A 15,433-nucleotide genomic window follows, 5' to 3' on the forward strand; every position below is an offset into this window, starting at 1 on the left:
CACACATGTAGTGAGAAATGCCTTCACTAACTCAGAGCAAGACAAATGTCATTAATTGTCTTCAAAATCTGCAACAATCTTCCTCAATCCAGCTCTGCCTAACATTGTGTCTACACTGAAACACATACGTATGCAAGCAATTATTTATTTATTTAGATTTTTAAAAATATTTTGTCTAAAGGCTCAATAAACTGTTCCATTAAATAAATCGATTTTTCTGATTATTATTTCATATATCAGTCTTTGCAGGGTTGAAATGGTGGTGATTTAGTTTTGACACATTGAGATGCACCACTTGCATCCTTTGTTAACACAGTGTCATCACATGTTTGAGGGCCCTGCAACAAATATGTTCTCATTTTCCATATTCCAAAATAATGTCTGCTATTCACATGCACTTCACATTCAAACAACAGGCAATGTGCTTGATGTCTTGATTATATTTATGGACATCATCAGTCACTGAAGATTTGTCAGCTGTTTTAAATGACTTCCAGGCGTTCTTCCAGGTTGTTTTCTCTTTTGTACAGACCAAAAGCCTTCTCTAGCACTTAGAGCCCTACTGGGTTTCATCCACAGGACAATAAAAGTAAAGAGAGGGATAAGGGTAATTGATTAATGTCTGTAGCGATTTTTACGGTAACATTGGGACCATGTTACGGTAATAGACCGTGGCCCCATATGGAGGAGGATAGCCTGGAGCAATGACAGGGCTTTCCAGGAATATACTGGGGCCTCAGTCAGATCACACAAGACAGCCAGAGGTCTAGAGATAGCTATATATACACACACACGCACACAACAGATGCTCTCACGCATGCACACACAGAGATCCAAACAATGCATGCGCGATGTATACAAATAAATACAGGTGCCGGCAAATCATCACAGACACACATGCACACATAAGACTATCCTAAATGCGATCAAATGCAATGCATGTGGCACAATCTTAGACACGTTACACGAGTTCAAATCTGTCTTCCATCATTTCCCGATCACACCTCCTCTCTTTTCTCAATAGTATCCCATCTGTCCTATCCCGTTAACGACCAAAAGCCCATAAAAAAATCCGAAAATAATTTTATTTGGTTTTGGATGAAGATATTATTACGTTTTAGGCGACATTCGTGTGGACATAACTTTTTATTACTGCTGTAAGTGAGCTCTTACTGTAAGAGCACATGAGTCACACCATACAGGAAGTGACCTGTTTCTTAGGAAACCAGTGTCTGGACACGTTAAAGCAATACACCACACTGAACTCCATTTCAGCACGTTTCAAAACCTATGTTGTCCCAACAGTATTTAACATTTAAAATCTCCAAATATGGCACAATGCGAATATCTGAGTCACATTTCAAGAAATCTTTTATGTGTGCTTGTTACATGTTACATAATGTACGTAATAAATATAAATTATACATAATTACATGCAAGTAACCCTAAACCAAACCTGGTAGCACTTTATTTTACTATCATGTCCGCATGTATATACTATGTACTTATTATAGCAATTACAATAACTGGGTTATTAATAGGTACTAACCCTGAACCTATCCCTAAACCTAACCTTATCCCATGTAGTTACCTTATATTACCCAGTACTTTCTTGGGTAACTACATTGTAAGTACACATACTGTAAAATAAAGTAACGCCAAACCCTAATCCTAACCCAATAATAAGTACATGTAGTTACTTAATATTACTCTGTACTTAGATGTATAATTACACTGTAACAAGGAAACCTTAAAATAAAGTGTAACCAAAACAAAAAACAAATTCCAACCAAGTGTGCTATTGATTTCGCTACTTTATTTTAAGGTGACCTAATTACATGTTACATGTACTTAATTACTATAGTAATAACAGTAAATTATGCATATTTACTGACCCTAAACCAAACCCTGACCCTAAGTAATTAATTAATATTACTAAGTACGGTAACACTTTATTTTACAGTGTCCTTGATACATATGTTACATGTACTTACCATAGTAATAACAGTAAATTATGCATAATTACATGCAACTAACCCTAAACCAAACTCGGTAACACTTTATTTTACAGTGTCATTGTTACACGTTACATGTAGTTACATGTAGTTACTGTAGAATAACTATAAATTATGCATAATTACATGCAATTTACCCTAAACCAAACACTCATCTTAACCCTAACCCTATAGTATGTACATGTAGTTAATTAATATTACTCAGTACTTAAATATATAATTACACTGTAACAATGACACCTTAAAATAAAGTGTAACCCTAAGTACTTATTTGTGTAGTTACACTGTAGCAATGTCACCTCGTGGAAGAAGGAAGGAAAGACATTTTTTTAAAGAATCTTTCTGCACATTATCACACATCAGATTCAAAAATGCGCCAGGTGTGATGTCACTGACATTAAAATAAAAGAATTACTCAAATTTCAATGTGTTCCTCACTTAAAGCAATCATATGGTTCAGAATACTTATTGTTGCTTTGTGTGTGTGTGTGTGTGTGTGTGTGTGTGTGTGTGTGTGTGTGTGTGTGTGTGTGTGTGTGTGTGTGTATGTGTGTGCACATGTGTTTTTTGGAGTACATATGGCCTGATGTTTTATAAAAATGTGTTTTGCGGGTTTGGAATAACATGGCGATGAGTAAATAATGACAGAATTTCTATTTCTGAGTAAACTAGTCCTTGCAGTGAGAGAGGAATGAGAACAAAGGATCTCTTACATATTTGCCTGAGGGCTGACACTGAGGTAAGGAGCCAGAGCTGAGCGTAGGGGAACTCGCAGGGCTGCAGAGCTCAGGAAAGGGATTGGGGATGGCAGGTAGAGAGGACGTTCGGTACTGTTGCTCCTCTTCCTGAAGTCTTCTGGAAGAATAAAGCAAAATCTCCGATTTAGGGTTATATTACGTACAAGAAACCTTGTCTCTAAGCCAAAAGTATTACTGTCAGCCTCAAATTGTTGGCGGCTTTGGGCAGCATTAGCATTTTGGGCCATTTTTTGAAGCTGCCATTAGACAGGGAGTCCTTTTGAAGTGGGGACTTCAGAGAAAAGCTGAAAGACACACACACATTTGTGCCGTAGGTTTGAGAGCATGAGGGAGTGTGTGATATGGAATTCAGAGCTGAAGTCTGAACGGTAACCTCTGAGTGAACCTTTGCTTGAGTGAACCCTCGTTCACAAGCTCGGTATGCTCAACTTCCTGCTCTGATCCGCAGCTGAGAGGCAAAAATATGCTCACCAAATGGAAAGCATTTATTCTCAGAGGTTTCAGCATAACAGAGCAATGGAATAATAACAATAGTGTCACTCTTGATTGAGGCAAAGAAAGCCAAGCTGAAAAAGATCATAGTGTGTGTGCTTCATTTAAGCTATTGTTTTGGAAAATCTTTGAAGTTTTGATGTTATTGGTATGTTTTTGGTATTTCTTGCGGCAAAATGTGCTATGTTCGTGTAAGTGTTTGCACACTTACTGTACACTATATTAAGAAATGTCTGAATGTCGCTGTTTTAAATAACACAATATCAAAGCAGGTATCGTCTGCAAACTAAATGCTTCACTAATTAACTTTACTCTTCTGATCAGTTTTCACAAAGACTTTTGTGCAACTGGTACCAAGGTGATTTTTAGTGGATGTATGAAGTCACTTCCCCTCAACTACGGGTGCACTTTATCATATTAACTAGAAACATGTTCCCCCAATGTTTAACAACAATATAGGTTCAAGTACATTTTAGGATACGTTTACACGACAACGATATGCTTAAAACGGAGACGTTTTTCCTTTGAGTTTTCTGCGTACAGACAAAGCGTCATTGTCAAAACGATCCCCATTCACACGGATCCGTGAAAACGAATAAAACCCCTGTATTCTGCTGCCAGGCCATTAGATGGCGATGAAACACTATAGATTGAACACATAATACGCATTACGATTCACAAAAAGATTCACGTTTTTGTTGTTCACACGAGAACATTTTCAAAAACTTGCACTTTGAAACCCGTTTTCAAAACTTTGTGGTTTTCAGGCACCCAAAATGCCATTGTCGTGTAAACGAATGGCCAAAACGCATAAAAGGTTTTACGTTTTTAGTTGAAAATGGTGTTGTGTAAACCATAGACATAATAGAGAGTAGACGCCATATTGGCCGCTGGGCGCAAGAAATGCGGCCGCCATCTTGAACCGGTCATACTCCTAGTTGCGTAGCAGCAGAAGTAACAAGATGCCAAGCACTGTGCAGCATATTCCTGCTCACATCGGTGGACCATCACAAACAGGGCTCGGGGGATTACTTTTCACAAGTAAGATTTAACATTACCGTACTATTGGTTGTATTTTGTGAATAGAATCAATAGACTTGGTAACTCATATTCCATAACACTGACTTAGATTACAACTGACACAAAAATGCTATTGTAGAAATAAAACAAATATTACTGGAATAACATTGGCCAGCGAATTTTACACAAGTGGCACAGACTGTATTATCAGTGTTGGGCAGTCGCTACTTGTACTGTAGCTTAGCTAGTAACTTAGTATTTTGGTAGTAGCTTCATTATTTCCTTTATTTATCAGGTAGCTTGGCCACACAAGCTACACTTTTCTTGTCATGTGAAATTAGCGCAACTTAAAGTAGCTTCCTATGTAGTGAACTAGCCTACTGCTGTGTTTGTGTTACTTGCTACATTTGACTGGGTGGTAGCTTTTGTGTAGTGAAGCTTTATTCATGGCAGAGACTTAGCTCACTTCAATTTCCAAGTAGCTTGCCCAACACTGTGTATTATTCACATGTAATTCACCCTAAGAAAAGTAATAATAATATAATCATATATGGTTTACTGCCACTATCTGTTTCTGCTTCTCTATCATATTTATAGTGTGTGATTTGCAAAATACCTATCATAGCCTACATCACATATCATAGAGTGACCAGACAGTCCCCGTTTTGTTTTTGAAGACACAACATTAGGTTTTTCAACCAGATTGATAGTCAAACTGGAAATGTCCCCATTTTTCTACAGCGCCAGTATGCAGTAGCGGTCGATGCGGCGTCTACTCTCTATTATGTCTATGGTGTCCTTCAAACTCTATATTGATTGTTTTAAAATGTCAGACGAATAAACTTGCTAAATGTCTTTCTTTAAAATAAACACCCACAATGACATTTATACATTTTAAAGTGTGGCTTCAGAGTCTAAATACATTTTGGGGAAACCGTATGTGTGCGTTTCATATATTTTCAGGGTTTTTACCTGACAGCGAGGATGTGCATAGGCTGGGACCGCCGCAGTCTCTGGTGTGGAGAGGTGGACTGAGCGCGTGTGTGATATGCAGCGGGTCGGTGCGGTTGGCCATTGTGCAGCAGTGGAGTGGATTCAGTCTGAACACTGCAAGAAGTGTACAGACTCTCAAAGGAAGAGTTCATGTCATTCACCAGAGCTTCTAGATCCACGTCATCCTCTGGTAGGGAGAGAAAGGGGAAGAATATTAGACATACAAAGCCACATCTATTAGTTACCTTTTATCAGATAAGTATAAAATGTTTATTAAAAGATTGTTATATCGAGTAAAATCAAAATATGTGTGATCTAATGTACATATATCTGTCATCTGCAGTTGCTGAGCAGGAGAACAGGTGTTTCAAGTCACATCCATTACTAAATTTGGTTTGTTATCATGGCTGGAACATTGTATTAAGCAAAAAGCATCTTGGACTGGTACTATCATACAGTACATAAGTTATGAACTTTCAGAAATGTGTTTCATAATCACACCACTAGAGGGCGACCTAAGATTTAATAAACTCTCACAATGTAGTTCAGGGATGTGTAGACATGTAACAATCCTGCTCTTAAGCATTAAAGGGTTTTTTTTTACCCAAAAATGAAAATGTTGTCATCATTTACTAACTCTCAAGTTGTTTCAAACCTGTAAAAATGTATTTCCTCTGCTGAACAAAAAAAGAAGATATTTTGAAGAATGTCCATAACCAAACAGTTGATGGACCCCACTGACTTCCAAATATATATATATATATATATATATATATATGCCTTTATACAAAACCTTATCTAGAAGAAATTGATTACAATTGGCAAAAGGCTGGGTTACCTGTGCCCTCTGCAAGACCTTTTTCTGAAAACCCATCAGATAATCAGATGATCCCTATGTATTAATAGAGACAGGTAAGCCCCTTCTCTACTTAGAGATCCTGGAGAGCTATAAGATACATTCACACACCGAGGCTTTAGCACGGGGGTGGGTGGTGGGGGGGGGGGGGGTTGAGAGTGAAGTCACGCCATGGGGTATAATGATACAATAAAATAGGAGGGCTTGGTGACATTAACTGATTTTAATTGAACATGGCTTATCAGCATGACAAAACAACACTCTGAACCACATATCTGGCAAACATCAATCATGATGCAATTCTGTCCTAGCACTGAATAAGTCTATTTAAATCAGTGCACTAACGTTAATTCGAACTGTAAATCTAAATCTAATCTCATAACTTAGTAACATCAAGCACAAGTTCCCATATATTCTGGCCACTCACTTTGATGAAATTAGAATGAATGGTAACTAAAGGTTTAAGGCTTCAAAATGGAAGCACTATGAAAAAATCATGAAAAAAAAAAATCATGGAAGTAGTTATAAATGTGGGCTATATTCAGAGTCTTCTGAAGCCATACGATAGCTGTGAGTAATGAACAGTCTGAAATTAATTCATTCATAATACAGCTTAAGAGTTGTAACCAGTTTATTGAGTCCCAAAACTTATACAGTGATCGAATCATTCAAACTTAAATGATAAAGTAAATTAGGGAATGAACTTGCGCTCCCAGAGGCGGTTCAGTGAAAAGAGGAGGCGTGTTCCGGCGCAAACGTTCCCTGGTGCTATTTTGCAGTTCCAGAAAACAATTCCGCTACAGACCAGGATAACCTAGTCTAAAGTCAGTGGCACGTTATTCAGATGCTATTTTAAGGGCGCATGCTTGTCCATAATGTAGCGTGTGCACAACATGCATACACTTTGCTTCTCTCATCTACACAGACGCAGCAGTTGCCATTTTTGCAAACCATACATAATTACAAGGAAAAATATTCCGCACAAGGGAAATCATTGTGGTGTCCATGAAGATGTGAAAAAATAGGCATAAATCTAGCTTACACATTTTCCCAAATTATTATACGCCTGTTTAACCGAAGCTAATTTGGGTGGGTTTCTCCCATCACCATACAATGTCACTTCTCTGTCTTTTACGGCCCTGACGAGAACGTCGGTGTCCTCGGCTGTGAACCGCTCCTGGCAAATCCGCCGTTATATTAGCATCCGCCATGGAACAAGCACGCCTGCTTTTAAAGGGAATGTGAGATGTCGCTCTGATTGGTTTATTTCACGTTACGTCCAAACCACACCTATGAGTAATGCAGCTACTTCAGACCAACCCATTTTAGATTTGATTTAGATCCGCCCACAAAGTTACTTGCGTTTCGCGTTTGATACTTGCGTTTCAGATCGTTAAAATAGGGCCCCAAAACTTCTATAGGATTTTTTTTAATTCTCCTTTTGCATTGCACTAAAAAAAAAATATTCATACAGATTTGGAATTACATGACGATATGTAAATAATGTTAATTTTCGTGTGAACTGTTTCTTTAACAGTACAGTGCAATTTGCATGCACTTGGCCTTCTGTAATAGAAACAGAAGCAAATTTTTGCAAGTCCAGCAGAGGGTGCTAAAACAAACAAGTGGATAAAAATCAAAACAAATTACACACTGGACAAATTCTAATATGTAGTTGGCATCCTTTTATGACCAAAAGAGCCGATTTGATACTTTATTTTTATTTTTTTTGGACTTTGCAAATACACTGTCCGTTCTCAACCAGCCTCACTGAGGCATAGTTACAAATTTAGTTACAAATTTCACACCAATGTGACTGTAGGTGTACGTTTCAGAAAATAACTGTTTTAGATAGGGTTATGCAGGCACTCCAGAAGTAAACACAGTTAAACAGACATGAATGAAAAAAAAATAAATAAAAAAAATAATAATAATAATGTGCACTGATAATCATTTAAAATAAACACTACAATATTACAATAAAATAAAAATAATGATGATGAATAATTGCCAATTTTGAATTCATGTTAAGTCTAATTGATGAACAAATCATTCAGACCACTTTTGTGAACTGGATCAAACAATTAGTTGAAACCCAGCAGGCATTTCAACGTGTATTAATGGGTGAATCGAAGTCCTGGATAAAGGTTGAATCACTGTTGACTTTTGTTTCGATTTTACAAATAGAATACATTTTAATATTAACATCTTCATACAGATCTTGTTAAAAAGAGATTTACTAACAGCTTGCGCCAGCGCAAACCCTCTTTTGGCTTTAAAACACTATACTGTCAGGATTTTCTAAAGACACGCAGTGAAAAAGTTAGCGCTGAAAAGGAGTGGACAGGGTTATTTTTGCGGCTGACCTTATTGCATTATGCATTTGTAGGAGTTTCCCTTTCAGACGCAAAATTTATGGGAGGGGAGTATTTAAATGAATCATGCAAGGTGATTTAGCTACTAAGGTTTGCGCTCGTCAATTTACTGGTATTTGAGCCATTATTTACCGCTCCAAAAAAAGCACGTCTTAAACCAGGCGCTAGATTGTGTTGGTCAATATGGAAATGATCCGGCTGCATCTGTGTTCTTTAAATTGCCAGTAGATCATGCGCAGAATATTCCACTCCCATTTGCACTTTTTTGGAATTGCGCTCACACGCAAATTTGCCCTGTTTAGTAAATCAGGCCCTATATGTATTTTGTTAATGTTTTGACAAACATTTAACTTTAACCCTCTGGAGGGGTCTTAGGTTTTTTTTTGGGCCATGGTGAAGTTTTGACATGCCCTAACATTTGTTTATTTTTATTTTATTTTTTTCAGTTGTTTATAAACCTATTAATGGATAAAGTCAGATTACACTGTATTACATGCGGCGCCACACACTCAGACCCCACTTCGGGCCGCTGTGCCGTCCGAGTCGGGTCCCTGCATTCCGCCGCACTGCCCCACCCCGGGTACGTCTGTGGTGCCGTTGGTCCCGCTTGCTCGGTCCCTGGGAGCCTGATTAACGCTTCCCAGCCCGTCTCGCTGGCTCATCCGTACCATCAGACTTGGCTACGCGATTCAGTTCGCCCGGCGCCCCCCCTGCTTTCAGGGGCATTGTGTTCACCTGTGTTCTGGCGGACAATGCCCCTGTGCTCAGGGCAGAGATCGCAGTCCTACTGGCGAAGGACGCGATCGAGCCGGTCCCTCCAGCCGATATGAAGACCAGCTTCTACAGCCCGTAGTTCATTGTACCCAAGAAAGGTGGTGGGTTACGACCAATCTTTGACCTGCGCGTCCTGAACCGGTCCCTTCACAGGCTACCGTTCAAGATGCTTACGCAGAAATGCATTTTCAAATGCATCCGTCCCCAAGATTGGGTTGCAGCGATCGACCCGAAGGACGCATACTTTCATGTCTCGATTCTCCCTCGGTCTTCGCTTTGCGTTCGAGGGACGGGCATATCAGTACAAGGTCTTACCCTTCGGGCTGGCCCTGTCGCCCCGCGTCTTCACGAAAGTCGAGGAAGCGGCCATTGCTCCCATGTGCAAGCGTGGTGTTCGCATCCTCAACTACCTCGACGACTGGCTTATTCTGGCCCAGTCGAGAGAGCAGTTGTGCGAACACAGGGACATGGTGCTCAGTCACCTCAGCCACCTAGGGCTTCGGGTCAACTGGGAAAAGAGCAAACTCACCCCCGGGCAGAGGATCTCTTTTCTCGGTATGGAGTTGGACTCGATCAACATGACAGCGCACCTCACCGAGGCCCGTGTACAGTCAGTGTTGAACTGCGTGAGCACGCTCAGACGCAGAACAGCGGCACCACTGAAACTTTTTCAGAGGCTCCTGGGGCATATGGTATCTGCAGCCGCGGTTACGCCGCTCGGATTGCTTCATATGAGGCCGTTCCAACACTGGCTCCACGATCGCGTCCCGAGATGGGCGTGGCAGAGCGGCTCGTGCTGGGTCCAAGTGACTCCGCACTAGGGATGTCCCGATCAGGTTTTTTTGCCCTCGAGTCCGAGTCCGAGTCATTTGATTTTGAGTATCTACCGATACCGAGTCCCGATCCGATACTTCTATAATACATAAAAAAAGAATAAAGAAGAGCAAAAAACAGATCCAGGATGTTCCTTATTTTTTATTTAATTCACCTTATTACATTCAACAACTCTGTTAACAAACAGAGCACTACTGTGAGGTAGCTTGAACAATCAAGTAATAAATAACATAAATTCTTCACTTTTGGACTTAGTGCAACAGTAAATATAAAAAAAGTCTAATATATAAACAAATAGCACCTCAACTTAAAATACCCAGCAGGCATGTAAACAAATAAAAAAATAAAGTGCCAGTGTTTGCAAAGCCAGTAATGTGCTTTTAGGAACTGCACTCGCCGGTTTCACACTGCACGCGTTAGCAGAGCGTGTAGCGCGTATTTTTTTCGGCGCCCATGTTAACAGATTAGAGCATTCACACCGCACGCAGAGGCGGCGCGGCAGCAAGAAGCAGGAGCAGAGCAGAAGCAGCAGTGCCGCGATCGTTTCGGCGCAGAGTCTATTTTTGCTGCGCCGCTTACGCTGAATTAAAGTGATATGCATTGATCATGGCCAAAATACACCGCAGTTTTATCCAAAAAGTGCATTGATGATATCTATTGTGTTTTAAACAGTCGATCAAATGACCAACATCAATTTAAAAAGAAAACAAATGTCCAAAAACAAACTTGTTTCCAGAACAATAAAAACAAAGATGAACCAAAAGTTATATTTATGAAATTATTAATAAAATAAGCTTCTTGACAAGTATTTACTCTTAAATGTATTTGAAAACGAAATAAAGCAATGCCAACTTATCCATTATAGAGTAGGCTACTCTGTCTGTACACAACCTGCGGTTCAGCCGCGCGTGACAAACGCTGCCAGTGTGAAAGCAAAACGCGCGTGTCCTGCTCCTGCTCACCATACACACTGCTCCTGCGCTGCTTACGCTCTGCTAACGCGTGCAGTGTGAAACCGGCGTAACTCTGTGCCACCGCATAACTATAGATGTGTTAAATAATAATGAGAATATATATACATATATATCCGAGTCCTGATCGGGAGGTAACGTCCGATTCCGATCGAGTCTGAAACCACGTGATCGGGCCCGATTTCCGATCACGTGATCGGATCGGGACATCCCTACTCCGCACTGTCGCCAAACTCTCAGCTTGTCGTCGGACCCTTCATTCCTGTGGGCAGGTGTTCCCCTGGAACAAGTGTCCAGGCACTCTGTGGTCTCCACGGATGCCTCTGCCACTGGCTGGGGGGCCACGTACAACGGGCATGCAGCTTCAGGTCTGTGGACGGGGCCTCAACTGCATTGGCACATCAACTGCCTCGAGTTGTTAGCAGTGCGTCTTGCATTGAGCCGCTTCAAAACGCTGCTACTGGTCAAGCACGAGCACTACAAGCACGTACTGGTCCGTACGGACAGCACTGCGACCGTTGCGTACATCAACTGCCAGGGTGGTCTACGCTCCCGCCGCATGTCACAACTCGCCCGCCATCTCCTCCTCTGGAGTCAGAAGCATCTGAGGTCGCTTCGTGCCGTTTACATTCCGGGCCTGCTCAACCGTGCAGCCGACGAGCTTTCACGGCAGCAGGTGCTACCGGGAGAATGGCGACTCCATCCCCAGGTGGTCCAGCTGATTTTCAGGACCGCACAGGTAGATCTGTTTGTAACTTGTGCTAGGCTGGGTTCCAATGTGTGATCCCTGCGGCGATCCCATATGCGTATTCTTCCACGACCAGCTCCCTGCGGTGAGCCCGTGTCTTTCCCTTGGCAGAGTCTGCTCTGCCGTCACTGTCCGGTGTAGTCTCCCCCTTCAGGTGGAGCCACCCCAGTGACATTCCATATGTTGCACTGCTCCCTTGGCCAGTCCATATGTGTATTCTCCACATGTTACCTCCCTTCGGGCAGGATGTGGCTCCGCAGCGTCCTTTCCCCTGGAAAGGTACGCTTTCCCAGTGTTATCCAAGAGTTCCACTGTGTGGGGTATAATGGAACAGCAGTTGAACTCCCTCTACGCAGGTCTTCCGCCCCAGCAGTTGGGGGTCTGAGAGTCTTGCGTAGGGCGCTGGATGTGGCAGCAACCGTGGCATTTTCCATGGGATCCCAATTACGTCGTCACGTCGACGTTACGTCGAACGTGAGCGACTGAAAGGGAACGTCTCGGTTACTAATGTATCCCTCGTTCCCTGAAGGTGTTCCCTGAAGGCGCTGTGGGGAGGGACGCGTGACGCGATTCACGCACGCCAACGTTCATTGGCTCGTTCTGTAGACACTCGAAGTTGATAGCGCTCCCTGAAGTGATCCCAATTACGTCGTCACGTCAACGTTACGTCTCCCGTTCCCTCCTTCAGGGAAAAGAGGGTTACATTAGTAACCGAGACGATTTCTACATCTCTCATATACTCTCAAGAATGGGCTACAGAATTATTATATGGACCACGTTTGTGATACTTTTAAGTACTGACAGTCACAACATTTATTAAATTGAAAAGAATGAGCAGGATATTCTTTAAAAAGTAACTGTTTTGGTCCATAATGAGAGGTATAAGATTCAGATTGGTCTTTTAGGGATGATACAAAAGTAGACATAAGAAAGTTCAACTATTAATTATTTAGAGACATCCTGGAGACGGCAAATACATGAACCCATCATTCAACCTTTCCTCAGGATATGAGGCACTGAATTCTAAAAGCTTTTTGTTTTTACAGAAAATATTAAAATTTAAATCTGCTATGTTTCAGGTAGAGGCCTGTGAGGAGGGCCTGGGACTCATCTCAGACGTCTCTTATACATGAATGATTCAGGAGAACAGCTCCTCCATCCCCGCCTTTTTTAAATTCTGTTCTTTTGAACTTTCTATTCATTAAAAAATCCTGATAAAATCCTGGTATGTGATATCATGGTTTCCACAATCATGGTTTCCACACACAAAATAAAGCCAAGCGGCACAAATGTTTTCAACTGTGATAATATTAAGAAATGTTTCTTGAGAACCAAATCAGCATATATTATGATTTCTGAATGATCATGTGACACTGAAGACTGGAGCAATTGCTGCTAAAAATTCAGCATTGCATCAAAATAATAAATTAAACTTTTAAATATATTAAAATACAAAACAGTTATTTTAAATTGTAATAACTTTTCACAATATTACAGCTTTTTCTGTATTTTTTTTATCAAATGAATGCAGCCTTGGTGAGTATAGAGACTTCTTTCAAAACATTTTGTAATCTAATTACTCAAACCATATTAGGAGGCTGACATTTTTTATTATTAATTTTTATTCTTTTTGTTGTTGTTGTTGTTTGTTTGTTCTGTTGGGTATTTATCTTTTTACTATTGTGACACCATCTATGGTGTCCTTGAAGACTAGCATTGGATGTACTCCACCTAGTGGTTCCCTTTCGAAGCTGCGTCTTGATGTTGATGCTATGGGGAACACCATCAGCGTGAGCGGTGTCTGAGGCACGTGTAAACAATTGCCAATAATCACTGGCAGACGACAGACAATGACGTCACGTGTGGAGTGTCATATGGAGTGTCTGAGTTACGCATCTCAGCTTTTTTGTCTTCAGGAGTCGCTTGTTTGTATGCGCGTGTAAGACAAGAGTCTGTTGGAGCGCGTTCAACTCACAAGGAAGCTGGATGCGCTCATTACGTTACATTTGTGGTAAGAAGCTCTGTTCTTGCTTGATTTTCTCCTGAGGGATAAGAATCTAGCATTTGCACGGAGCACATTCAGCTCTCAAGGGGGTTGGAGGCACTCATGACAATGCATTCAGAGTAGGAGGCTCTGTTATTGCTTGATTCTCTCTGGAGTGATGATAGTCGAGAGTCTGCACCTCATGGTTTGGGTCCCAATGCAGCTGACATGGCAGGGCAGGATCGATCACAGGGATTTTCTTTTTCCCTTTTGGGCTTCTCCTGCTAGCTCAGGCCGCTCTCAATCATTGGGTCGGAGGTGGGCAGAGTCTATCTCCTCTACTTACCACCTTGTGGCTCATGACAAGGCATATGCTGAGGCAGGCCTGTGGGGTCCTGCACACTATGAAATCTGCCCAATCTCCGCTCAGCAGTGCTGCCAGAGGGTGGTATCCCCTCACAGTGAAGAGTGCTGGGACACAGGTGTTGTGGGGACTCCATGCCCACCTATTGAATGGTCTGAAGCAGTCCAAAAAAAAAAAAAAAAAAAAAAAACAGTTGTGCAAGCCACAGATCTAGCCATTTGTGCCACAAAGAACACAGCCAGTGCATCGGCCATTCTATAGTTGCAATAGAGACATCTGTGATAAGGAGAAAGAGAAAATCTTTCTCTTCAATGCTTTGATCTCACACTCTGACCTCTTCAGTCAGCCGGTGAGGCTGTCGTACAGATGTTTACAGAGCTGGGGTCTCAGTCAGCAGCTTTCATGAGATGTATCCCTCTCTGGGGGTTCCGTGAGTGTTGAAGGAGTGGTATTTAGCAGAGATAGGAAACATATTTCTCTCTCGCTCTAAGCTTACGCTGCCGTTGGGGTCTGCCTACATAGACCTGCATGAGTTCTCCTATAGAGAAGTTAAAGGGGTGGATGTTGCAAAATTCAGCTCTATTGCCCTCTCCAACTTCATAGGCTTGGAAAGTAGATTGGAGACAGATTATTTGTCTGCTTATAATTGCAGACAAATGCTCGCTTCTCTCGAACCATGTTAAGCCTTACATCCTTAGGGTTGCTGCAGTGTAAACGGAATTATGGTGGGCATTCTGCAAACTTCCCTCTATTTCTTTGCCTCCCTCCCTAACTATTGTTGAGTTTTGAAGAAGGGATATACGCTCCCCTTGAATGTGTGTTTCTATAGGCAAGTCAGGGTATGAGCTGCTCTCCCCCGGTTACATTGGGATCTTTAAGTAGGGAATAAAAGCTTTCTTGGAGTATAGAGCCTGGTTTAAGAGAGTTATTGGGCAAACTACAATATGTCCTTCTCTTGTTTGCCTCACTTCCTGAATAATGGTAGGGATGTACGGTCCGTCAGACAAAACAGTTGGACTGTCGTCTGACAATGATTATTACCATTTGTTTCCACTTGCCTCAGACAATGGTCATGCTGATGGCATCCCCCATAGCATAAACGACAAAAGACACAGCGTCTCGTTCCCCTTTTCAGGGTACTTGGTTGCATACGCAACCTGAGACATTTTTCTGGTATTTATTATCTTTATGTGCTACTTCATTTGAGCAGGTGTGTTGAATTTGGCTGTTCTGAGTGAGAACCCTTTTC

General features: G+C 41.5%; 1 protein-coding gene across 3 annotated transcripts in view; it reads right to left on the reverse strand.

The window, feature by feature from the left end:
- The window catches only part of grb10b (growth factor receptor-bound protein 10b), a 125,686-nt gene that overhangs the window by 57,486 nt on the left and 52,767 nt on the right, over nt 1-15,433 (reverse strand). For all 3 annotated transcript variants that reach the window (XM_084088008.1, XM_084088010.1, XM_084088009.1), the window contains exons 4-5: nt 5,258-5,465; nt 2,729-2,870 (exon numbers count right to left, since the gene is read on the reverse strand). In XM_084088008.1, coding sequence (XP_083944134.1) covers nt 2,729-2,870; nt 5,258-5,465 — 350 coding nt within the window. The remainder of the gene's footprint in view (nt 1-2,728; nt 2,871-5,257; nt 5,466-15,433) is intronic.

Source organism: Abramis brama, assembly GCF_963993115.1.
Source record: "Abramis brama genome assembly, chromosome: 17".
Taxonomy (NCBI): Eukaryota; Metazoa; Chordata; class Actinopteri; order Cypriniformes; family Leuciscidae; genus Abramis; species Abramis brama.